At 31.7% G+C, this 25730-nt stretch overlaps 1 protein-coding gene across 1 annotated transcript in view; it reads left to right on the top strand.

The window, feature by feature from the left end:
• Window positions 1-25442, top strand: part of LOC130892386 (uncharacterized) — a 124518-nt gene extending 99076 nt beyond the window's left edge. The window contains exons 4-6 of the mRNA XM_057797789.1: window positions 16893-17018; window positions 19617-20252; window positions 23925-25442. Of these exons, the coding sequence (XP_057653772.1) occupies window positions 16893-17018; window positions 19617-20252; window positions 23925-24134 (972 nt within the window). The 3' untranslated portion in view covers window positions 24135-25442. The remainder of the gene's footprint in view (window positions 1-16892; window positions 17019-19616; window positions 20253-23924) is intronic.
• The last annotated feature ends 288 nt before the right edge of the window (window positions 25443-25730 follow it).

Raw genomic sequence — 25730 nt, forward strand, 5'->3', positions numbered from 1 at the left:
CGTAATTTTGTTATATACCGATTTTACAAGTGTTGAAAGCTTATATTTTCAATTGTATTCGAGTAGAAATGCACAAATGTTTCAAATATCATTGTTTTCAAGAGATATTCTCCAGCTATCAATATTTCAAGGTGATAAAATTTGATTTTAAGAAGATCAAGAGCTATTACCTGAAGTAGAACTATCCAAAGGGTTTATAGAGATATTTGACAATAATAAATGTAATATACTTTTGGAAATATCATTAAAAACGCTCATATATAAGAAGTAGAACGAACCTTGTACTTACAATAGAATGATTACTGGTGATGCCTTCTGCGTACTACGTTTTTTGCCTTGGTTTGATGGATCGACTCGTTTAACAATTGAAGATGACCAGAAAACTTCTGTTTCTGTACGAAGTCAATCCTGTTAGCAGCGCCAGAAATATTGTTCGAGACACTTTTTAATTTTTTTTAAATACTTTATATATAACAATGGACTTTTAAATATACACAGAAAATAATTTAAAAAATCGATACTCTATTAAACGAATAAATTTTTATTGATTACAATGAAGTTATATTTATGTGATCCGTGTTTTGGAATCCGCTAACCATGTGAATATTATTTATTGCTCGTTGCAATCCGCTGATTAGGCAGTGTTAGGGATCTTTCGCATACCAATAATAAATCAATACAAATAATTTTGTGAAATTGGTGTACATGTCAATTGTTTTCTGGGTGTAATTAAAATGTGAAGGTACGATTGAAAGCTCTTGACTAATATAAACAAAATATAGCTTTATACCCACGATGTGTGAATATTCAATAAAGTTACTAAACAAACATGAAAACCTGGAAAATGAAATCAACGATTCCTCACACACAAAGTGCGTGTAAATACAAATGCGAGATATGTCGTTCGAGACAGATTATATATGTAGTTTGAAATAGTAATATCACGTTACGATAATTACTTAATAACCTGCTCATAATTTAAAATGAATTAATAAATAGAATAACATTCATTATACCATTAACATATTAAGATATATAGATATCGACAAAATATTCGTCGGAGCTTCAGCCAGGAAAGTATGAGTACTGTATCAACAAAAATTATTTCCATACCATCGATGACTATGGCTGGAAATACCTGATGATCCACTGCAATTGAAGTTGAGGATGGCGCCAAAGAGCGTCCACTAGTATATTTGAATGAATCAAATAGCGAGAATAACTGGTATTGTCCCCAGTTCGGATTAGAGCTTCCATGGAGAGAGTTCCAGATCGCTTTGAAGAGATTTAATAAAATCAAAACCGGTCAATGGGTTATACTATTCTCTGCGCCACGTTTTAGGAACCACCAGACCATGTTTTTGAATTATGGAGACAGAATTAGTTAAAAGTGGTGACGGTATCACCCGACTACTTTCTTGTTTATTTCCTGTAATGTAAAGAGAGCTGTATAACATACAAACTGGTGCCGTGAAATATTCAGTAACGCAGATTCTTGTTTGTTAATTATGATATTTCATTTCGCGATTTCTTCATTATAATTTTCAGCCTTCCTAGAGTAGTGAATGCCGCTCCTCATTGTCAAATATTTCAGAGAAAGGTACTAATACAGTTAGTGATCGATATTTTCACTATCCCGTTAGATTGTTTGATGTAACTTCTATTTTTAGAAGTTTTCGAATTATTACAGTATCAAAATGATAATATGTGTTGATAATGGTTGCAGTACTGCTAACAAGAAACCCTCATACGATAATGGAAGCTTGCGAATGGAACTTTAAAAATAAGAATTTGGTGGTAATAATTTGATTGGTATTAATTTTTAGTGTGATGAGATTGGAGATCTTATTTGTTACTATCTCATCAGTATCTTTATTATTATCTTTGTTTTATGTATTTTGTTTTGTTATAGAACATACGATCCGAAATAGTATAATGTTAAAAAAAGTTCTAAAAGTTGAAATGGCTATATCTTTAATTTAATCTGATCCACTAGTTTTTGCTAAGATAGCTAGTGTCACTTAAAAATGACGCTATTGAGTAGTTTATCAAGCATTTCTAAAAAAATTCGCTATCTACAGAGTTCAAACATCGTATAAATATTCAATGATGAATTGTCAACAGGTCTGTACTTTTTATTGCCGAGAAAAGCGTGTAAAGTGAGATAAGCGTCATCTTCAAAGTGTGATATCTCCCCTAGAAGAAACTTTTGATGAGGGTAAAGTAGGCTAGGTATATGTCAAGAGCCATGGTGAATGATTTTTATACCAGCAATTACTCACTATTTCTATTTTAACAATCTTATGTTTGCAGTATCTGTTGTAAAGGATTGATCTTAAACAACGCATTATTATTCAGTTTTGTTAAAGAAGAGTGCCAAAAAGTTCATTTACTGTTAAATGGATAATATAGTATCGTTGCAATAATGAAGAAAATGTGAATAAAATTGTTTGTTGAAGTAAACGATTGACCATTTGACAGTTTTGAGAAGCAATATGTGAAGAAAGAGATCTGAAAAATGATCATAACATCGCGAATTTTTGGCCGACTGTCCATAACGGCCTTACTCTCCAGATTCACAAGCTCTGTCAGGTTATTTCCAATCATTCAATCAACGTTGGAATAAGTGAAGTACCTAGTTTAGAGGAGATCAGTTTAAATTTTATGCTATCGTTATGTTGAATTTTTCTATTATTTATATAAAAATTAATGTTTTGATTAGTGATTTCTCCATTACATACCTGAAATAGTATAAATATTATTCATTTGTTGAAAATAATGATGAAAACTTCAAATATTTTTTAAGTAACGTCAAAAAATCTTTCTTCATGTGCTCTAGTCTTTGGAAATAATACGCAATTCATATAATGTTTATTTTTCAATCATCGGAGCAATTGATATTTTAGCAGTTTCCTCAATTGTTTGTTGTCATTAATCTTAATTTATAACTTCTAAACAAAGCACATGCTAGCTACAAATCATGGACGTCAACTATAACTGAACCTTTTTTCTGATAAATGTTCACTTCCTAATTGGTGATTTGTCTTTGGAACGAAGTAAATGGGCAAAACTGAGAAAATATCTAACTATAATTCGACCCTGTTAGTACTTTGGATATGCTCACAGATTATATACGGGGCTCAAATTTTTCAAAAAATAAAGATTTCTACCTTTTTTACCTCTCCACTTATATTGTAGTTTTCTTGATGATGGAAGCACTTCCCGAAATCTTAGATTTCTAGTTTCAAATTCCAAAATTTGCTGCAAACTCCAATATATTGGTTTTTGTTCCAAACAGACAACAAAGATTATATACTCGTATATATATATATATATATATATATATATATATATATATATATATATATATATATAAATTTCTTTAATTTCTTATTCCTTAGACATTTTTATATATTAATGCTTTTAAATGTTCTTGATTTTAGTTCTCTTCTGTTTTTTTCAATAATTTTTGAAAGATTCATCAAAAATTGACGTTTCGACTTCAGTCTTCATTTATCATTTTGATGTTTACCTCAAAATATATATAATAGGCTTGTTTCCACTATGAATAATCGGATGGTTTTGAGTTTCTAATGATTAACCATGATAAATAATAAATAAAAAAACAACTTTCCTACAAAAATAATAAAAGATTAAGTCCGTAGTGTTAAAACTTATATGTAAGTATTATGTGAAGAACAAACAAAGTCTTATTTAATTAGCAGTTACCAGTCAGAGAGTCGCATTTACCAACTGTGGAATGAAAATACTTAACTTATTTTGAGGTTAGCGAATACAAAGTTCCAATAACTTTAATTTAATTAAGTCATAACATTTTATATGTTATGTGTGGTATATTATGGTAGATTTTGCAAAATTCATCCTTTAACTATACATTTATGAGTAGATACTTCAAGTTTTGTTTGATAATTATATCAAAATGATCTTCACAGAAATAATTTTTGGAATTAGTTGAGAGAGTAAGAGCATCTTGCCTCCTTGCCATTTTTAACCACTCTCTTCGTATTTCTTTATTGTTTGGAACGTATATGAATAATTTGTCTGGCGTTTTTATCGTTGTACATTCACATTGAGGTACTATACAGTATTTATAATACGAGGAATTAATTATTTATTAAAAACACAGTTGACTGTCATAAACAAACACAGCTGTTTCGCGAGGTGTTACGTCATTCAAGACGCCATGACAGTCTTGGCCTTTTTCGCGGTCAATTTCAAGTTCCTTTCTAAAAACTCAAAATACTAACGTAAAAAACCTATTTTTCTTAAAATAATGTATTTTTAGGCTGAAATAGGCGCTAAGCTACAGTTTTAAACTAATTTCCAAATTTCGCAACTATCCTATTGTTCCTGTGATTTGTATCAATGAATAATTCTACTGACCATAAGTTTATGATCGTTCCATATTCAATGTTTCTTCACTTCCTGTCTTGCTCACTCTGATCTTCCAATCTTTTTTTTTTGTTTAATTGACTTTCACATTTAAAAAATACGTTTTCTTGAAGAATTTTTTACGTGGTTGTAGGAAAAATGGTGTACACAACTCGTTGGAAAGTCTATTTAATTGATATATATATATATATATATATATATATATATATATATATATATATATAAAATTTTAAGATTAAGTATATATGACTAAAATGTAATGACATTATATGTTATTATATATTATGAATTCAAAGTCATTCCCAATTTAATCTTAAAAAATTTGGTATAATTATATAGTCAACAACGGCAGTGAGGGAAACTTGAGGGTAGTAAAGGACTAGCTGATTTTGTACATTACAGGATGCACGTTCTCACTTTAAAAATGACTGTCGTTTCACTGATGTACGAGTAGAGTATGTACAGAATAAACATATATGTTTTAAAATTTTAGATTTACAATTCAATTTTCTATGCAACAAGTTTCGATCTTATGAAAAATGATTATGATAGCTAAGTCGTAACCAATTGACAAATTTTAATATCTAATAGTTGCAATTTAAGTTGTATAACTTTATATGAAAAATAAGTTATTTTCATAATATTAATAATTTGAGTTTAGTACATATTAGGGGTTTAGGTTAACCCATCACTTTCAGGCGGACAGTTTGCTGACTGGTTTTCAGTTCAATTATACAGGGTGCTTCCATATTCGACAGACAACACTCTACCACAGAGAAATCTCAATAAATGATTCATTATGATATAGGAATACGAACCCTTACGGTGCCTTGTTGCTGCGGTGTTTTTAAATTTTCAATGAAATAAGTAATATTTTGACGTAAACAAACTTTGGAGAAATTCAACCAGTGGCGCGCTGTCACGCTGTTCTTTTTTTAATTCTGTTAAAAATTACCTATTATTTTCAATTAAGAAACAAATAACCTGTTATGGAACTAAAATGGACGGTGTTGTAGAAGTTTGCCTCTAAGCAACAAAATTAAATACTAGTCAATATTTCTAAATTGTAATCCAGGCACGTGTCATATTTTTGCATTCTACTGTATGCAAAGTATTAAAAGAACAAGTGTTACATCCATATAAATTGGCCAGTGCTCAAGCATTAGGACCTAGAGATTTTCATGTGCGTATGGAATTATCATACTGGTATTTACAAATGTGTCATGAAAATCGAAATTTTCCAAAATATGTGTTGTATACCGACTAGGCTAGTTTTACTAGGCAAGGAATTCTCAACTCTAGAAATAGTTATATTTGTGATGGAGAAAATAAACTACTTACGCTTAATCATTAATCGAAATTAAGTGAATGATTAATAAATTTGTAAATCACTTATGTGCTTGCAGACTTTTGTTTAGAGGCAAATTTCCACAACATACATTTTAGCTCCATGAAAGGTTATTAGTTTCTTAACCAAAAATAAACCAGCAATTTAAAACAAAATTAAAAAAAGAATTTGCTCCAGTGGCGTAAAAAATAGGGGGATAAAAGTGACAACTAACCCTGACAGCGCGCCACTGTTTAAATTTTAAAGTTTGTTTATGTAAAAATATTACTTTATTAAGGAGAATATTGGTAACCAAATTTGAAAAAAAAATTTAAAGGCGTTGGTCGAATGTAGAAACACCCTGTATATAAGGCAAACAAATGTTAGAAAACATTTTAAATAAAATTACTTATCCTAAGGTATAAATATGGAGCTAGTAGACTAGAAACATTACAGAATTTTGGTTGAATATGCAAACAAAGCGCAGCCAAACTATGTGACATCAATTTTTTTTGCAAACAGTTTACTTTTTATAAATATGTCGACTTTCAATTTAGATTCCGTATTTTGAAATAATATGCAAACTTAATGTCGCCTCCAGAAATGAAGTGCTGACGTATTTGTGAATGTTTTAAAACCAAGCGTGGGTCTTATAAAATCTCAATTGAGAGATCTTTATGGAGTGAACAAAAATTAATTCCATGTCTTAATTTAAGAATTTGCTACTACTGTGGAAATTATGAACAACAAACTGTTGGAACTCAATATTTTCATTGACTCACCTGATATCACCAGGGCGCGGCAGTACAAACTACGGAAATTCAAATTTTTTTGGTTTCAATGCCTACCAACATAACTTTTCAAAATGGATCAACCATCTACGAAATTTAAACCCCTTAAAAACATAAAAGTAATGTCCTTACGTCAGTCTGTCCGTTGCAAATCAAAATATACACCTACAATTTTCACAAAAATTTGCAGGCAGCTTAGAAATAGCAAAAAAGAAGATCGGAATTGAGAAATTGCACCCTTTAAGGGTTGCTTGAGAAGACACGGAGAGTCTATTTAAAATCTTCAAACGCAGTTTTTTCGATTCCTTCATTCATTTGCCAATAAAATATTCATACAATAGTCACACCACTTTTGGCTTTTGAGTATATTTTTAATTAGATAATTTTGAATATAAAAAAAAATGGCCAATTGATTTGCTCGGCTGCCAGTATCTGTAAAATGAATCGAAAATTGCTAAGACGGCTGGTACGCTCTTCCAAATCAAATTCCTAAAGAAAATATCTTGTGAACTATTTTGTGAAGTTGAGCATTTATAATAAAATATCATGATACAGGTAATTTTTTAAATATTTTTTTTCAATTACAAAAGGTTAATTGTTTAATTACAATACTTAAGAAACATTTTTTCCAATAATTAATTATTCGTCTCCCTCTTCATGAGAAGTAATCTCGTCCCTCCAAATTACATCGTCGTCCTCTACATTTTCTTCGCTCTCTGGAAAAGAAATTATCATAAATACGTGATATTACATATAAATATTCATACACTTAATTCAATTAATGTTAAAAACTCCTCACCCGAAGTAGTATTGTCCAATTCATTTTCTTCCTCTATTATCCATCCATAATCGTCTGGTTTCAATGTTGTAGGACATTTCAAATGGACATTGCGCCATATACTTGATATAATATATTGAGTCCGTAAAAATTGCTCCTTTAATTCTGATTCACAGGGTGGCGAATTGGATGCATCATAATCAACATATTTTCAAATAAAAGGTTCATTTTCATAATTTGCATTGTATGTTGTGATGAATTTGAAGTATCGGGCTTCATTGTCATTGTCTGCTTTGACCAAATAAATTTGGCAAATGAATTTTTTGGTTGTTTTAAATATCTCATAACTACGTCCGGTGATATGAGCATTTCCAATATCTGTTAATGCTTTTTGATATGGTATGGATTTCTTAAGGATTTAGAAAGGTTTTTTTGCTCTTCTGAAAAATGCAGGATGGACATCGCAACCCGTTAGTGCATGAAATGCTAGTAAGCTTGATGATAGTAATTGTCCTAATTGATTATATAGATCTGATATGTTGCAATATGCAACGATGAGCTTGATAAATGGTCCATGTTTCCCAACATTACCATCAAGATATCTATATCAGATGCTTTTATCAATATATTGGTGTCATCACTTTTGTGATAAAAATACTGTCTTAGCAACTTTCGATCCATTTTACAGATACTTGCAACCGAGCAAATCATCTAGCAATTTTTTTATCATCAAAATTGTCTAATTAAAAATATACTCGAAAGCCAGATTTGTGAAAAATATATAGAAAAAGTTTCAGCCTTGTGAAAGTACCTTAGTCGAAATGGCGACCAGCTCTTAGACTAGTAGTATCCGTTGGCTCAGCTCCGGCAGAAATAAAATGAATGTCTGTGACATTTCGTGATATTCTCAATGTTGGAAATATATCTTATGTGTTAAACGGTATGATGTTATGAATTAAAACGAAAATTTGTTTTTTATATGTATAGATATCTACTGGGTTATTTTGAATATATTTATTATACTTAACTTCCGTCCTAAGGTATCAGAAAACGTGAAATCTGATATTGTATTAATTGCCAAAAGTAATCCTCATAATGCTTCATTTCAAATTGCAACAAACACAGGCATAACTCAGTAAACAGTATTACGTATTCTGAAAAACGAGTGTGCAATACTTATTCAGTTATTCAAATTTACGTTTTATGTAAAAAATTATGTATTCTATTTTACCTCAAGCGTTCAGTTAATTGTCTAGACTGCAGATACAAAGAAAATTCTCACTGAATAAGTAAAAGTCATACAAAACACCAACCGAGAATCAATGTTGGGTCTGGAATAATTAATGACAACAGGCGTTATGCGATTAGAAGTTATACATCAGCCGCTGTCAATATGTTTCCAAATCCAGCTTACCAGATAATACTATTTGATTACAACGACATAGTGCATCCCATGTAGCTTAGTTTTTGAGCCGTGTTTTCCTGGAAGGTAGATTGGTGGACGAAGATCAACAGCGTGGCGTCAATATCTTCAGTTATTACGTCTCTAAATTTTTTTGCGGTCAATTTTAAATACATGTTTGTGTAGATTGCAAAGGAAAACATACCGATAAATTGCATTTTGACCAATAAATTCGCATGAAAGTGTCATACATCAATTTATTTAACATAACAGATCGTTTTTTATAATATTATTCTTTGAATAAATTGAATTACATTTTCTCAAGCATCAGGTAGTATAACTACTGAATATATTTTAAAAATACCTTTCAAATGTGGTGAATATCAATCCACATTCAAATAGTGAAAAATCAACAATTATGTTTGAGTAGAATAAATTGTTCAAAAAATAATTAATCCGTTCTATAATTTAATGTTCAACGTTAAAGTGACGTATGGTTTGGATGAAAAATAGATGCTTTAGTGGTAACTGTTTGAATTTTCAGTTAATTGGAAAAACCAAAGTGTTTGAATATATATGTTAGATAATGTATTTGTCGAACTTAATACGATATAATCAAAATTCTATCGGGACTAAAAAAGTGTATAATAAAAATATTCCTTTGTCATAGTGCTCAGAAATGAACTTGATAAAATGCAACTAGCCAGCACTTTCGATCCAGGATGACGTACTAAACGAATCCATTAGGAACAAATATTCAGTATCCATTCAGTAGCCATCCAAAAATAAATAAATGAAATAGACAAACCCGGGGACCATAACTTCGAAAGTAACATATCAAAATATATTTTATCGCTTTTTGCCTTAACTCTATTTTTGTAAACATAAATTTAGACTGCCGATCAAATGCTTATTTCTGTATGAACTTTATAAACTGTATCAACTATTACAACCTTTACTCCAGATATTTTTTATACGTATACACTTTTGCTGCTTACATTTCGAAATGTGGTATATCAATAAATGATTACGCGCTAAATTAAACTTAAAGCTTCTGATATTATTTAATAAGACTTTTCTGCGGTCAACTCACATTTTTGAGCTGTTCAGTGAATCAAAAACTAAAAGAGCGTTAAACAAATTTCAATGAAGAAAATTAAATAAATAGTTCAATGCTGATTCGGTCTGCTGTATGAGTACAGCGGCAGCTGCCGGAATGCAAGCCGCCTTACTTATTAGAGAGAAACAGCGCCTAAGGAAAAAGCGTCTCAGACAAGGACGGCACGATTTACCTACCCATGTAGCTACAAGAGATATTAGACCTTTTCCACAATTTCCTCCGGATTACTTGGTAAGTTTATTTCATGCTTCTTTAAATATGTTAGCTTCTGAGTGTTTTTTTTTTATAAGAAACAGAAAAAATGATATTTGAAGTGTAACGAAATCATAAGAGAATCATAATACGATGAGTCGTTCATCTTTTTTTGTGTCCACGATAAACTTATGGTAAAATATAAGGCAGACCAAATTGGAATTTAAAACATGAATTCATTGTATATAGAAGCAACAGTAATCCCTATATTTAAGAAAGGCGATAAAGGGCTAGCGTCAAACTATAGACCTATTAGTTTAACTTGTCATCAGTGTAAAGTTATGGAGAAAATAATAGCAAAGGAACTAACAACTTTCATAATTGATAATGACATTGTACACAAAAGCCAACATGGGTTTATTTCTGGTTGTTCCACAAAAACCAATCTTCTGGCATGTCTAGACCAGAGGACCACTGCTTATAATAATGGAGAAGCTACGGATGCCATATACTTGGAATTTGAAAAGGCATTTGACAAAGTTCTTCATAGATTATTGTTACACAAACTAGAGCATCTTGGAATAAGAGGGAATCTTTTGGCACTAATTTCATCCTTTCTCCAGATTAAGCAGTACCATGTGAAAGCGAATGGTACTTTGTCAACCAAGCACGAGGTTCTTAGTGGAGTGCCTCAAGGGTCTGTTCTTGGTCCCTTTCTCTTTGCGATCTACATTAGTGATCTTGCTGTGAACATTAAAACAAATATATCATTATTTACTGATGATACAAAGGCAGCTACTTCAAGAGGACTTGCACACAGTAGAGGAATTGACAAACATCTGGAAAATGAAGCACTAAACGGTATGGAGATTATTACAGTTAATCAGCAATGTGATCTTGGAGTTATAGTGACCTAAAACCTGAAATGGGATGTACATATTAACCAAATAGTCAAGAAATCCAATTCATTTACTTATATGGTACAAAAAAGTTTTAATACTCAGTTGAGATGATAAGATAATACGTATATAAGACCAAAGCTTGAATTTGCGCATTCCGTATGGAATCCATATTTCGAGAAGAATACTAAGCTTTTAGAATGAGTTCAGCGAAGGATTACTAAAATACTAAAAATATTTGCCTTACCCACTTTCAGAAAACGTCGCTTTAGACGAGACTTAATAGAAACTTATTAAATTCTTACACTTGCGATTTGGATATTTTCCATGTGAATACAAATCAGCAGTTAAGAGGGCAGTCAAGAAAACTATCTAAGGAAAGAAACTGTAAGTTGCCTCGGAAGAACTTTTTGACAAATCGTATAGTATATATGTGGAATACATTAGAAGAAGAGACAGTGACTGCTGAAAATACAAATATTTTCAAGAACAGACTTGATGCTGGACACTAGCTATAAACAATCAAACTGTGCACTACTCTTAGTAGACTGAAAAGTGTAAACAGTATTCTGAAAAACTTCCATGTTTAAATTTATAAAACAATAGTTTCAACGTTTTTTTTTAATCGCCTACTATTGTCAAACAATAACAATAATAGAAATAATCTATAAAATCGTGCATAATTTATGTCTAGTAGCAATTAAAAATATGAAGAAAAAAATAGTTTTATAATAAATATGTTGGTTATCACTTTTGTAACCAAAATTTGTTTGTTATGTTTCGTTCGGTTTGCTGTTACAAAACACCATAGGAAAGTAAAAAAGATGAGTCATATCTCAACTGAATTTGATAACAGAAATAGTGAACTACATCGAAGATTGAACAATTACCAACAAATTAACACATACTTATGTTTGTAAGATAAACAATGAGAAATTTCCGACGAATTCACAGACAAATTATTAGCTGAAATAAAGAGAAAGAGAGAAATGCTTCATGCTAAAAAATTGTTCACAATTTGTAGAAAAAATTGTGAAAATTATGATGAATCAAATGGAAAGGGATACAGGATAAACAAAAGGAGAAAACGAAAGAGAACAATAGTAAATTGAAGTATACGTATTAGAAGCAAGAAACTGGGGATCTTCTTGATAGACAGAAAAAGACAGGTACTGTTAAAAGAAATATTCTGAAATACGAAACTAAAGTTTAGAGAAGCTAAAAGTTTGACATATGGAATAGTGTGACTACCCAAAAATATACAATAAGAAAACAACGAAAATTACATAAACAAAATGTAAAACAACAGTAGGGACGAAATGATACACTAGAACTAAATGAAGAAGTATTATGGCAATAAAATAAGCCAATAAACTAAAAGTGATGGAAACAATATATCCAATTTTCTAGTTTCACTACATAAGCTAATCTGTTTTAAAAATTTGATTATGTATCATAATTCATAACATCTTCACCTAAAAACTAGTTTTTGAACCTCTCTTCATGTAAAATCTAAAGTAGCTGTTACCTTGAAACTCTCTGCAAATGTTGTGTCTCGAACTACTGTAGAAAAATCAGTATATCCGTGTCTTTCATTCACATGAAATTGCTTTTTTCCTTTACTGCTAAAATGTGAAGTATAGCAACGAATTTTTGTGAAATTTCACATGAAACCATTTGAATTAAAATTTTATTCAAAGTATGAGGTAGTGAATGTTTTCTACACCTCATTCACTGGATCTTGTACTTCTAAAACTACATTATAAGGATCAATATTTGAGCTGTGAAATATAAAACAGCATGCATACCGAAGAAACTCAAAGAAGAAAACAATGTAAAGTTTTCATGAAGAGTTGTAGGGATAGAAGAGATATTTATTGTAGCTGATAAAAAGCAAAAATGTATGAATTCAAAATGAAATATTTTGCAAGATAAATATCGTTATATTTAATAGCCACACCTCGTATTTTCGTATGCAACACAAACACACTGTGCCATCTCTTTCTGTCTATCACATATTCAACATAGATACAACCGATTCTAATTTGCATTTAGATATCCTCATGCATTGATCATATCTTTGGGGAATAAAAATATTTTTCGATATCCTAGTACAACAAATAATATCGTATAAAAAATAATTAGGTAGGATATATTGGTTATTTCATATTGATGACTGAAATTCATTTAAATATCAATCACTACGGCTAAAATTTAATCATACAAAATGGGACAAAAATGTAAATATACTTTTAATGTGTTAACTGTTTTTCAAGGCTATGTAAATAATATAGCTACAGCAACGCGGATTTAGATCAGGTAGTGTTATGTAATGATTTTAACCATTACGTTCCTGGATGCAAATGAAATAGAAAAGAATGAAGGAAATCCGTTTTATTCACACCTAAAAATGAAATATAAGGAATATTGGTAAATAGTTATGAATACACCTCTCTGTATTCCACATAGCCACCGCATAGCCGCATGCACAACAACAGTACAGTTCAAATAATGAAATTTTGTTTTTAAAATATTTCATTCTTACCGAAGACACTAACTATGAATGTACGTGTTAAATGTACAGTTATGTGTACCAAACCTGCCATTGCACTCCGTTTTCACAACACGGTAGGTATAAATAACTTCTAATTCAAAAGACTAGAGGCCCGAGGACAACTATCCAACTGTTCAACGAGCTGACGGATTCAGTGTTCCCGGAATGGAGTTCATGTGGCTTTGGAAAGATCACTTGAATCTGGATAGTTCACTTTGTGTGAACCAAAAAACGTTTGGATAAATATTATCTGTGAGTATTTCCTGCCGTTTGCTCTTGTTGGACTAGTGGACTAGCGTACGTTATACAGGGTGTCCCCGACGGGTTAAAACTATTTCTATATGACAAAATACTTATAGTAAAATCATGAAAATTTTTACGTTTAGATTTCGGAAACAAACTAAAATATTTTCAAAGATGGTAGAACCGGACTGTAACTTTGTTATTTAAAATGAAACACTCTGTATATTAACACATTTTAGAAATCTACGTAAAATTTTAGTTTACTTTTGTCTAACAACTTTTTATTGCAAAAATGCATACTTTTTGAGTTATTAATTTTTTTATAAACAATTTGACCGTTGCAGACCCTTATAAATTATTTTTTTATTTTATTTTGACTCGTTGCACGTTGATACAAGCACTAAGAAATGAAAAAGATTATGTGAATTTGCTTTTAATACATGGTAAATATGGCAAAGCTGTAAAAAGAACATGTGCTTTCTTTGCATTAAGCTATCCAGATAGACCACGATCGAAATCGCACATTTTTAAAAGGATACTTAACAATTTGAAGCTATAGGATTCATTTTAAGCTATAGTTAATCGAATAAATGTTCAAAATTGTTTTCTTGAACTTCAATAAATTTTTCAAGCCTTCTCAGTACGCCTCCATTCGTCGCACGGCTTATTATCATCTCAGAAAGGAAATTGAAGGAATTTCAAATTCTTAGCTCACAATCTGCTCTAGTTATTAAGGCCTGTGAGTAAACCTCTTGTTTTATATGATCTAATATAAAAAATCTGAGGTCGTCATATCGGGAGAACCAAACGCACCGAAAAGTACCATTATTTGCTAACTACCTGTCTTCAAATTAATCTTCTAAAAATGTATTTATGACGATTGAATTGTGAGCAGGAGCACCGTCATGAATAAAAAAAGTTTGTTTAATTCGTCTGGTGGCAAGCGGTCTAAATAATTTTGTTTTGAATTTCATAAAATATAACAACATATAACAAAAAACATTGAATAATACAAAAACAAAAGTGTTTTTCACATTATTAATTAAGAATAAATTAATTGATTGTGTTTCCTAACCATTCAAATTTCCATCGTAAAAATGAAGTGCTATTATTTGATTATTTTTAATAGCACAAAAGACATTGAACTGCCACCGATCTTGAAAAGCACGTTCTTTGATCAAATGAAGATTATCTTAACTCCGATAATGGGAATTGTGTCTATTAAATAATTTGTGAAGTTCGATTCGTCGCAACAAATTATGTTTTTTAAAAAATCTTCGTCTCCCTGGCCATTTTATTATCAAAAATTCAACAAACTTTACTCGTTTTATAAAATCGGTTGGTTTTAAATTTTGACACAAATTGTGAGATAAGGATGCATTCTATGTTTTCCTAAAATACGATGAATCGACGATTTGCTTACTCGAAGATCTTTTACGGAAAAACCTATTGATGCTTCTGGATAAGCAGTAAAATAAGCAATAACATCAATTTCAGCATTATTATTGTCAATAACTGCTTTAATTTGATTAAATTTTGCTTAAAATGAACCGTATAGCTCCAAATTGTTGAGGATTCTTTTAACAGTATCCGAGTTTGGTCGTGGTCTATCTGGATATCTTGCAGCAAATAAAGTACATGTTCTTGTGACAACACATTCACCATGTATGAGAAACAATTTCACATATTCTTCGTTATTAAATTGAGAACGAGCCATTTTAACGATTTTCGAAAGTATCAACAATAGACTAATGACAGTTAAAAAAGTGTCATTTAGGGCCGGATTAAGCTAGGGGCTAAGGGGGGCTATAGCCCCGGGCCCCAGGTCCAAGAGGGCCCCATCATTTAGAAATCCTTCTTTATTTTTTGATGTGTTGATACCACAAATCTAATGTATTGATATTATTTTGTGAATTTTTCCGGGTTTCCGAATTCCTTAAGGGGCCCAGACATTATTTTAGCCCCGGGTCTTATAAATCTTAATCCGGCCCTGATGTCATTTATTACAAAGTCTACTAAAAATATAAAAAATTAAAACCTCAAATATCTCGGAAACCACTAAAAGTTGGAATAGGATGAGTAAATACAATTTGATTTGATTTGTTTTACAGACCTTGACAAGATAAATAATTTTTTATTTCTTAGTGGTTGTATCAACGGGTCAAAATAAAATTTAGACCACACCACAACTCTAAAAATTTACAGAAAACATGTAATATCTGTATAATACAACGGTCAAATTTAAAAAAAAATAACTTAAAAAGTATGTATTTTTCGAAAATAGTTTTAAGACAAAATTATACCAAAATTTTACGTAGATTTCAAAAATGTGTTAATATACAGAGTGTTTCATTTAAAATAACAAAGTTACAGTCCGGTTCTACCGGAAGTCGGCCATTTTTGAAAATATTTTAGTTAAAAAGTATCCGAAAACACAAACGTAGAATTTTTCATAATTTTGCTGTAAGTATTTTGCCACATACAGATAGTTTTAACTCGTCGTGAGACACCCCGTATAGTGTACGTCACCTCGCCTACTGTTGTATCAATTGCACGAAGCACACAACTACATTCGAATCCATAGATATCTTACTACGTTATCCAAAAGCCGCAGTTTCAAATTATTTCAACTGGTTTGGTTGTCAAGACGTTTAGTACCTTGCCATTAGAACACTCCTCATAATTTAAAGAGAAATTTTTCATTGTTATTCCTATGTTTTGGAAAAAACGAAGGAAATAAAATATGGATGAGAGAAAGGAGAGGAATATTGGATATTTGAAAATAGACAATTGAAATTGTCTTAACTCAACTTTTTTCATAGTGCAAAAAAAGACAGTTATTCAAAAAATGTTTCAATTTATATCTCGAGTTTAAAATTCCTTTGTGATTGAAGAATTCGTGAGAGGATAATAAAACCTCAAATGCATCCTCGAGAATCATAAAATCGTTTTTACCAAATTTTCAGTTTAAAAGTATGTTTTATCTATTTTTCAATATTTTAGAAAAAAATATCATTTTCCTGTTGAACATCCTCAGAAATATGAAGGCGATAAAAGCGAGGTTGATCAGTTTTTCTCTATCTAATTCCTAAGTCGATAATCATTACATTGGTACACCCTTCGTAAATAAAATAACCACCAATTTAAATAACCTATTACATATATGTATTTAGTGTTCACAGGGTCGAGCCGCATGGCAGGAACGTGAAAGAGACAGACGCTGTTCGCTCTCCGAGGAAGCGCGGCAACATCGTATCAAGCAAACGGAAGCCCATCATCGATGGATGAAAAGAAACAGGGTAGGTAAAGACGGCGAGGGAAATTATATTCGACGATTTTATATTAGAAAATATTAACTGGAGTCCGTTCACACTCAATACTACGATATTCACCAACGCGCTACGGGAATCCCCGCTCATAATCGGCGAAGCTATGTCCCTGAAGTACGAAATTTTATAAATTTATCATTTTTGTAAATACTTTCAAAATACATACGTTTTTTTCTGGAAAACGAAATTTCAAAGCAAAAACCATGAAGGAAAAAGACATTTCAATTCCAAAGTGTCTTTATAAATAATCATGGTAGTCAGAATCGTCTGAACTAGAGTCATCATTTGATTGAATTATGATGGGTTGTACAGATGGTGATACCACATACTCATCTTCTTCTTTGTGTTCAACACAGTTTTCCCAAAGCTCTTAGCGGTCTGATGCTAGAAATTTCTCTATGAGTTCTACAACCTCTTTACTCAGTTTTAGAGACTGATTACATTTTCGTAATTCTAATTCTAAGTTTGCCCTTCCTACCTCTATTCGATTCGATGTTTCGATTGGTAAACAGTGGAGATTAAAGTCCACGTGGACTGACGATTTGTAAGATATTTACTGAATTTTATACGGAGAGTAAACATTATTTTTCATTTCTTAATTTGTTATGAGTACCGTGCGTATTCATGAAATATTGATTGATCCTCGCAAAACTGTTTTCTGCAATTGATATTGGAAAAACTATACTTTATTGTTCACAGAAGTTAAGACATTGGTATCATTTGGATTAAAGTTATCCACAATTTTTATTATCATCAACGTGAAATAATGTCAATGTCAACATAAAAGGTGTGAATCTACAAATCGTTATAAAATTGTTAATAAATTACAAACGTTTTGGGTGTCATTTATCAATTAAAAAGTATCAACGTTACAAAATAATGACTTATATACGAGGGCAAAAGACGAAATGTATTTTAATATTTTATAGGCTAGATACATAATTCAAAGAATGGGTTTACCAGAGCAACACGTCTAATATTCATTCATCCTATCATTATAGTCATCATTAATTTTAATAATGGCTGCTTTAATGTTTCACTCTATCCTGTTGTCTGTTCCACATATTTTTTTCTTCTTTAAGAACACAATTGATGCATTACTTCCAGTCTTCAGCGATTACTGTTTGGATACGATAATCGTGTGTTTATCCGCTTACTGCGAAATTTTTACCTATTTCGATACATTGTACTGTCGAATTCACCAGCAATAGCTGTGTTGCCACATTTAATACTACAACTTTACAGGTGCTGGGGTGGTTACTTGGTAAAAATATTTACCAAACTCCCTCATACGTATTTGAATAAAAAAATATTGAGATTGAATTGTATTATGATTCGGTTATTTTGAAACACGTTCAAGAACTATGGGAAATTCTTTGATAGCGTCGTTGATAATTATTGTAAAAATTTATTCCTAAGGGCATTTATCAAGATGACTTTTTTAGTCTACATCAGTCAATTTGGGAACGTATAACCCTTTATATATCGGTTATTATATAATTAGAGCTGAAGGTTGATTGCTACCTTATCTTAAAAGTATTTTTTTAATAGCAAAAACTGGATCTTCCTATATTGTATTTTTGGAAAAAAATGTCAAAAAAGTTTTTTCTAACTTAAAAAAAATAACGAAAAGCATCACATTTTATAGAATTTTTGAAATGTTAATATAAGAAATGGCAGATTGTCATGACTCCAGTACAGTTTCGTATAGTGACCCAGTGAACAATAACTTAAATTCATGAGGACAAATCAATTCGTCTGTTAAAATCGTCTTCAATAAGCTGTTAATCAATCTACGTTTTAGGGTGAAAATTATTTAACAATATGTTCCTCACTATTTTGTGAGTCCTATTTTACTATGTGGTGTTAAAGGTTCTGCACTAAAAGCACCTAAAAATTTTAATTTCGCTGCTTCTACAAAAACATTAACAACGTTAAATTCTTTCTTTTGTCGACAACAGAACTTGTTTCACTGAACTAAGCAACTAATTTCAGAATATATCATAATTTCAATTATCATTTGTTGGCGTTTTTCTTGCACACCTTCCACATTCCCAATAACAAAATTTCTCAGTTATTCATTATAAAGCAAACAACACTTGATAAAAAAATTTAGTTGGGAACATAATGCCCTTTGAATCCACACACTTAGTTAAGTGGAGTTTCAAATTTTTCACAAATCAAGAAATAATCATTCTCTGCAAAATACGTGTGTATCTCTGCGATTACCTCTTCATTTAACTGAATCGCTCTCTACAAAGTTGGAAAACAGAAATTAATCGGAGTGACCCGGATCCGGGGAATATGACAAGTGAAATGAGGCAATGAATTGTCCCTCTTCTAGTGTTTCATATTCATAATAATGTATTTCATCTACCTAGAGTTCCATAATATAGAATAGTAGTCATTCCCTTATGAATTGTATCAAGAAAATTTATCCCTCTACTTTTTTAAATATCGGTAACATAGGTTTGATTATAATCCTACATAATTCTAATATCTCTTTCTCCATTTTCTCTTCATTTTCAAACAACTCATAACTAAAGATATTTTTCAAATGTTTTCCAGATACATGATTCAAGTTATGGCGTTGGATCGGACGAAGACGACTTCTTCAGTGTTTATCATCAGAGTGCAGCAGCGAACGCACTCCTTTACGTGGGTTTAGGAACTACAGCAATAGGCAGTGTAATCTTCTTCGTAGGAACTGGCGAAAAAGGTTTCAAAACATTAGAATTACGACTAATTGGACCTACTTTAATAGCATGCGGCCTATTGTGTTGCCTAATTCGGGTGTTATTATGTGCCGTGCCGTCTACTTGTTTTAGAAATCGTAAAAAGACTAGACTTAAAGCAAACGCTTGTCCTCACGGATCAAATAAATATTTGACGAGTAAATTTAGTTGTGCGCATGATGCCGATTTCGTAAAAGTAGATAAGACTTCCCACAGAAAAAGCAAAAAGAAAGTTTCCATAGTTCCGCCTAACCATTCGTTGCCTAGTACTAGTACCGCAGAATATAAGGAGTTACCTCAGTCAGCTACCAAGATCTCCATACCCGAGATCCATCTACCGAGTAGCTTCAGTGAAGAAGGGAATAAATCTCCAAGGGACGAAGACTCCATTATTGAGCTCCAGACTCTAGACTTAGTCTACGATATTCAAAGTTTATCTAGTTCCGATAGTGCCAGTGAAACTAAACCGGTTAGTATTGAGTTTTCTATTCAACTTCATTTGGCACAAAACTGTTTTTCATATTTATATTAATCAATGAATTCAATTCGATGTAATGTACCAAAAAGCAAATCGGGACTTTTTATCATGTATCGAAAATAAACTTCCAATTTTGATTGCTTATTATACATATAAAACATGAAGTATTTGGGAATATGGAATTATATGATCGTAAGACTCCAGTCAATCAACAAGAGGATACCCCCAACAGGTAACTCCGTCTCCGTAGGGGAGAATTGGGGAATGGGGATCATGTAACTTGCAATGTTTATAGTTCGAAAACAAAGTAGAAAAAGCAGGTGTTAAATATTTGCGTCTAAAGCTGTACACGTATATTTCGGAACATACCAACTAGAGCTTCTTCATTCAGAGATTGTAAAAATTATGAGGATGAAAACAAAAACTAAAACATCTCTCTGATCGGTATTTCCTCACGTTGCGGCTAATACCGATCACCTTTTGGGGTAATTACGATGTAATGATATGATGTTTCACATGTAATCATTACGACAAGCAATAAATGAATGCATTTATTTACGAACAAATTTTAAAATAATACGAAACCTTAAAAAAACATTAAAACACATCTTAGATATTGAAACAAATAATAATCATTTTGTTTGTAACTCTGAATCTGTGAACTTGTATTTTACATAACATAGATTTTGTTTATAAAAAGATATTTCTCGTATAAAATATCTTAACTGGCGCAGTCAGTAGAATAATTCGTAGTTCAGTATTTCCTACAATTCACGGCAACGAGACCTCTCAGACGACAACGACCTATATCAACCAGGACAAGCAAAATCAAGAAGTACCCGTAGATGAGTACCGAGTTTTCCTATTACACATTCTTAATTTTAAGATAGGTGAAATATTTCCTGTTGGAAATTAACTCCCTTCATGTATTTAGTTATTGGAAAAATATGTATCTTGTTTATTAATTAGTGAATAATTCTGATATAAATATTGAGGAATTGATTTCTAGTTTCAACAAATCAGTGAATTTAGAAGAAAACGATGGTTGTAAAAACAATATGGTAAACTATAATGAACAGATTAGTATTCAAATGTTGAAATTATCCGTAGACCTAATTGCACCTTTTCATGGCAATACATCGACTCTTATACAATTTATAGAAAACTTCTTATTGATACGTACAGTGGTGTAGGTGACATAGTAATCAATAATTATATCTTAAGAGCTATTCGTTCCAAATTAGTAGGAAGAGAAAATCTTTAAGTTGTAGAGCAGAGTTAGATATTTGGAATTTATTAAAAGAAGCTTTAGAACAATGTTTTGGCGATAAGAGATCATTAGAATGTTTTGAGCACGATAGAACAGAATCTGTTAGAACAGATATATTGCGGATGATTAAATAGCTGTGAAAACACTTATTAGGAGTTTAACCGGTTTACCACAACATACAATTAGACTCAAGAACCTAGTTTCAATGAAAGCCGCTATTACACTTATCATAGAAGAAAATAATTTTAATTATTCTCAAAATAACTAATTCCAATTACCGAAATCCAAATCCCATACAAAGTCCAATTACCATATATGAAAACCACCAATCCTCCAATAAAACTTCTAGTAGATACTGGTAGTATATAGTCAATATAATAAAAATACTAAATTTTGGTATCGTAAAGAAATTCTATCTACTATTTATCAAAAAACAACTACGATTTCAACAACAGTAGGTCATAAAGACGCAAAATTAAGATATTCCAGCTTTCGCTGAATTTATATCACCTTGTACTATACCATTTATTTTGATAAATTATGTGTGGATTTTGAAGATGATATGCTCAAAAATAATAATAAAAAAATTTCGATTTTTGTTCATTTTAATAGCTGCACAGTAAATTCCAGTCAGTTGCTGCAACACAGTACCCAGTCAACAAAATAATTGTTCACAAGATTCCGACGAAAATACGAAAACTCAATAAGAACGTTTACATATATTTAGAAGAAAGAAAGCTATTGATACATCAGAACTGGAGCTCAAATTTTGATCAATGATGTATAAAATATACTGAATACGAGTCCAAAACATCCAAAATGGCTTTTACCTTAGAATAAATTCGTTCAGATATTACATCGGATCGAAATGGCGGGCAGAAATGACCTTAACTCGCCAACGACACAAGGCAGACTGGCGCAATAATATATATATATATATATATATATATATATATATATATATATATATATATATATATATGAGCTTCCAACAACCTCCGCCAGGCGTACAGTAGATCTATAGTTCGCCTGGATTCGCCTTGATCGGTATTACTCGCTGATCCGTATTGCCCCATTTACCCCTACTTTATAAGCAAATGCCAAGTTATACATCGAGGACAGTTATAGAGAAGGCGAAAGACAACTCGAATTAGAGCCTGTCTCACAGAAGAAGGTTGGAAAGGTTCTAATCGGGACAGAAATAGGAAAAGAGGAAAGGGACCACGCTTGAACATCAAGCCTGGTAATGATGCTATGAACTAACGCTAGACGCCAGTATCCATAGAAGATTTGTTGTAAGAATTATATACTTAGAAACACTTGAACCTTAGAAAATTTACTACTTACAGAAGATAACACAGACCATGAAATTGTGAAAGAATAGCGTAATGAAAAATATTGTACTTTCTTGAGAGGCAACGTTTCGCCTCAACGGTGAAGTCTTCTTCTTTCAATGCATTTCCTCTAATGGATGTTCGCGATAACATTTTCCATCGCTTCACTTTTTCTTGCGGTGTGTATTAAGTGTATCGTGTAGTCCTGTCCATTGCCTGATGTTTTACAGCCAAGATTCCTCTCTTTCCTTCGATTTTACTTTTGATAAGTAATGCAAAAATTGATATTCGTTGTTTCGCATAATGTGCTATAGGTACGCCATTTTTCTCCTATTAATTAATTCAAATAATACACGTTGCTTTCCAATGCGTCTCAGAATTTCCTCGTTTTACAATCTAGCCGTCTAGCCGTCCAAGGCACCTTAAGGATTCTACGGTACAGCCACATCTCGAACGCCTCCAGTTTATTAATGGCAGTTGTCTTCAAAGTCAAGCCTTCCATGTCCACCGACCAACCGTAGCACTTCACGAATCTCAATCTTAGGTGAAGATCAAAATCGAGACAAGTAAGCACTCTTTGAAACCTCAAGAATGCCTGTCGGGTTTGCTCAATACGACCTTTTATTTCTTCGCCTAATGCCAAGTCTTCAAGGAGCCAGAATCCTAGATATTTGAACTTATCAACCCTCTCTAAGGGCATTGCGGTAAATGTTATGGTGGCGTTTTCAAACATATTTATGTTTCTTGAAATAATCATAATTTTGTTTTTTTGGTATTGATGTTTGGGCTCATTCTGATCTGTTCTACTATCTTATTGACCAGTTGTTGTAGATCGTGCGAATTATCAGTGATTAGGACGGTATCGTCGGCATAACGGATATTGTAAATCCACGTCCCATTAACTTTGATTCTCATTTCTATATTCTCTAGTGCCTCTTGTCGCTTATAAGTTTTCTACACTTTCGGAATATTCTTCGGTGTATGTACGGTGAAGTATATTTTAAATGAACAGTAAATATATGTGAATAATTTGAATTAATTTGTTTTTTTGTATTTCAGGTGATCGTTACTGATAAAAACACATCGAAATTTATGAAATCGAGGGAACCTGAGAATATTACTCAAGGCGACAATACCGAGACTTGTCTGAGTGTTGTTTTAGAAAGAAATGACAATAGTGAAAGTAGTGATGGAGACAAGGAAAAAACTACTAGTGAAAAACATACACACAGCGGTATTGTATTAAGTCCTTTGCAGTTAGGACAATAATGTATTGTTTAAAGTATTTATGAATATTATGTTGAGACCAGTATGTGAAAATATGAATGAATATCATTTTACTTCTTGTTTATTATTGTGAAAAACGTATATATAAATTCAACATCTTATAAATTTTGTACCCTTTAGCTATATAAAGATGTTTAAATTGGCCGATTACTTTTCAATTTTGATGAATATCATACTTTCTATTTATTTATGTATTAGCAGAGAGTTTGGACGTTGGAAGTTACTATCGGATGCAAATTCTCTATTTTTTGCTTATACAAATATCGTAAATTATCTTTAACCTCGAATAAATCTACATTTGAGGTTATGATGTCCGAAAACCTAAACCAGAGCTTCGAAAATAATCGATTATTTTACGAGAAACCAAGCGTAATATGTGTTTAAGGATTACGAGAGAAAAATAATAATCGATTATTTTCGTTTGCTTTAGCAGTATTAGTTACCATCATATAATGAATTTTCGCTCATCACAGAATGACAGAAAACTGCTTCATGAAGCATTTCTGCATTTTAGCATGTTTAGAGGTGTTGAAGAATCGATCGCTAAGCTTATTTCTAAATTCAAACTATTCCAGAGTGATTCATTGCAATTTGTACACGTTTCCTGACTTTTTGAAACACTTATTGTTGCTCCCACCGCAATAAGGAAGTGATTTAATCTCTTATCTATGAGGATGATTCCAGAAGTACCTAGCCACACAAAGAAAACACAAGGATTTTGCAAATTTTCAAATTAAGTTAGCTGTAAGAAATACGTCACTTTTCATAGCAGTTGTAGAAAAAACTTATTTTTTAGATGACACCATCTGAAAGTTGTTCGTTCTGTATTCATTTACATACCGAAAATTGCGTTTCGTGTGTTTCATGTAGAGAAAGTGACAGTTCCGTACTGCAAAATACTTTCGGGACGCTCTGGAGTAGATAACTTCAACTTCCTTAAATGTGACTCTAGCCACTTTACTAGAATCCACGCCACTTGATCTCACCGAAGAAAGCAATGCGGACGTTCTTAATTCGTTGCCGGATACATATCGTGCAAGGTACGAAAAACAATACGAGCTCTTTATGAAGTGGTGTCACCAGAAAAAGGCGAAAAATCCAACGGAAAATGTAGTGCTCGCTTATTTTTCAGAAAAATCTAGAATCTAGAAAAGTTCTACTTTATGGTCTACATTCTCGATGATTAAAAGTACTCTCGCAATAAAACAATATGTTCACATCAACAAATATCCAAAACTCATCAATTTCCTGAAGAAACAAAACACAGGGTACACTGTAAAAAAACAAAAACTTCAACTTCAGCGTAATTGAAAAAGTTTTGGATCTTATGTGTCGTCTAAAAAATGTTGTGTTGTGAAATACTACTTTGTACTACAAAGTAGCACTTTCAGTCCTTGGCATACAAATAACTATTGTTATTATTACAGGTACAATGAGTATGTGGTTGTACTTTGCAAACAAGTGCTGTAAACGTCTAAATAAGTTATTGATTATACTACTACTGTAAGATAATTTACATTGTCTTCCACTATCAGAACTAACTTTCCATTGTTCAAACTCTCAACAATATTCATTATA

This window comes from Diorhabda carinulata, chromosome 4 (assembly GCF_026250575.1).
Source record: "Diorhabda carinulata isolate Delta chromosome 4, icDioCari1.1, whole genome shotgun sequence".
NCBI lineage: Eukaryota > Metazoa > Arthropoda > Insecta > Coleoptera > Chrysomelidae > Diorhabda > Diorhabda carinulata.